This window comes from Nicotiana tomentosiformis, chromosome 6 (assembly GCF_000390325.3).
Source record: "Nicotiana tomentosiformis chromosome 6, ASM39032v3, whole genome shotgun sequence".
Taxonomy (NCBI): Eukaryota; Viridiplantae; Streptophyta; class Magnoliopsida; order Solanales; family Solanaceae; genus Nicotiana; species Nicotiana tomentosiformis.
Window position 1 is genome coordinate 79,570,028 of NC_090817.1, and position 1,369 is coordinate 79,571,396.

The 1,369-nt window shown below is 42.9% G+C and overlaps 1 protein-coding gene across 1 annotated transcript; it reads right to left on the reverse strand.

Moving 5' to 3' along the window:
• Positions 1 to 596: 596 nt before the first annotated feature.
• LOC138894264 (uncharacterized) lies at positions 597 to 908 on the reverse strand. The gene has a single exon (XM_070178948.1). The coding sequence runs from the start codon at positions 906 to 908 to the stop codon at positions 597 to 599; it is 312 nt and encodes a 103-aa protein (XP_070035049.1).
• Between the last annotated feature and the right edge of the window lie 461 nt (positions 909 to 1,369).

The following is a 1,369-nucleotide window of genomic DNA, read 5'->3' on the forward strand; positions in this document are numbered from 1 at the left end:
TTTCAGTTCCTGGTTGGCGTGGCAGTCAATGTTGTCGTATCCGCATATCATTACCCCCCCCCCCCCCCCGCCAGTGTTCGAATGCGAAGAATGTGAATTGGAACACTAGAAGTCTTATGCCTTCAAAGATCCCACCAATGAATTGCTAGATAATCCTTAACTCGGCAACATACCTTACTTCCCCTTAGGAATCCATGCTATCGAGCGAAAGAATATCTAACAATCCTCTAGCAACTTGTGCTCGTGAACAGTCGGGTAACCTCTATTCGGTAGCAAACTTAACTTCCCAGTGGGAATTTGCTATCGAACCAAAGATTATCTAACTGTCCCCGAGTGGAAGATTATTTGTTTGCCTTGCTCTCAAAGGACTTATTGTTGTTGTCTTCGTAGTATGCTTTCTATCGCTGCCTCATTAAAAACCTTGCCAGAAAAACCCAATTGGGACAAAAACTGAACGAAGGGAAAAAGAGTGCAGCACATACTTTCCGCTTTAGTAATGTTTATCAACAATAATATCTTTTGAGGTGTGCCACGTTCCAGTTGCTAGGCAACTTGTCTCCACTCTGGTTCTCCAACTCGTATGAACCTTTCCCATGTTAGAGACCTCCCCACGTTGAACCTAGTTTCCCTGCGTTGAGCTCCCGAGTATTTTGGGTTACTTTCTTCATAACCAAATCTCCTACTTTGAAATAACGGAGGTTGGCTCTTCGATTATAATATCGCTCCATTCTCTGCTTTTGAGTTGCCATTCTTACACGCGCCAAGTCTCTGAGTTCCTCGAGCAGTTCCAAGTTGACTAACATTGCTTCATTGTTCGATTCTTCATCTGCCAGAAAATATCTCAAAGTGGGTTCGCCCACTTCCACCGGGATTAGGGCTTCAGCATCGTACACAAGGGAAAAAGGCATTTCTCTTGTGCTCGATTTGGCCGTTGTTCGGTAGGCCCATAGAACTCCGGGAAATTCTTTGGACCATTTGCCTTTTGCTGCTTCCAACCTTTTCTTGATGTTTTGAATAATCACTTTGTTTGTTAACTCCGCTTAACCGTTTTTGCTCGGATGATAAGGAGAAGATGTGATCCTCTTTATCTTCAAATCTTCGAGGAACTTTGTAACTTTTGCACCGATAAACTATGGCCCATTGTCGTATTCTATCTCTTTTGGTATTTCGAACCTTCAAATTATATTTTTCCACAAAAAATCCACCACTTTGCGTTCTCTGATATTCTGATAAGGACATGTTTCTACCCATTTAGAAAAATAGTCAGTCAGAATTAAAAGAAACCTTACCTTTTCGGGAGTCGGTGGCAGTGATCCAACGATGTCCATCCCCCATTTCAAGAACGGCCATAGGGACAGAACCGAATGTA

What these genes read in the sequence shown, in the direction of transcription:
- LOC138894264 (XM_070178948.1), bottom strand. Translation starts at nt 908, where the DNA reads ATGCCTTTTTCCCTTGTGTACGATGCTGAAGCCCTAATCCCGGTGGAA.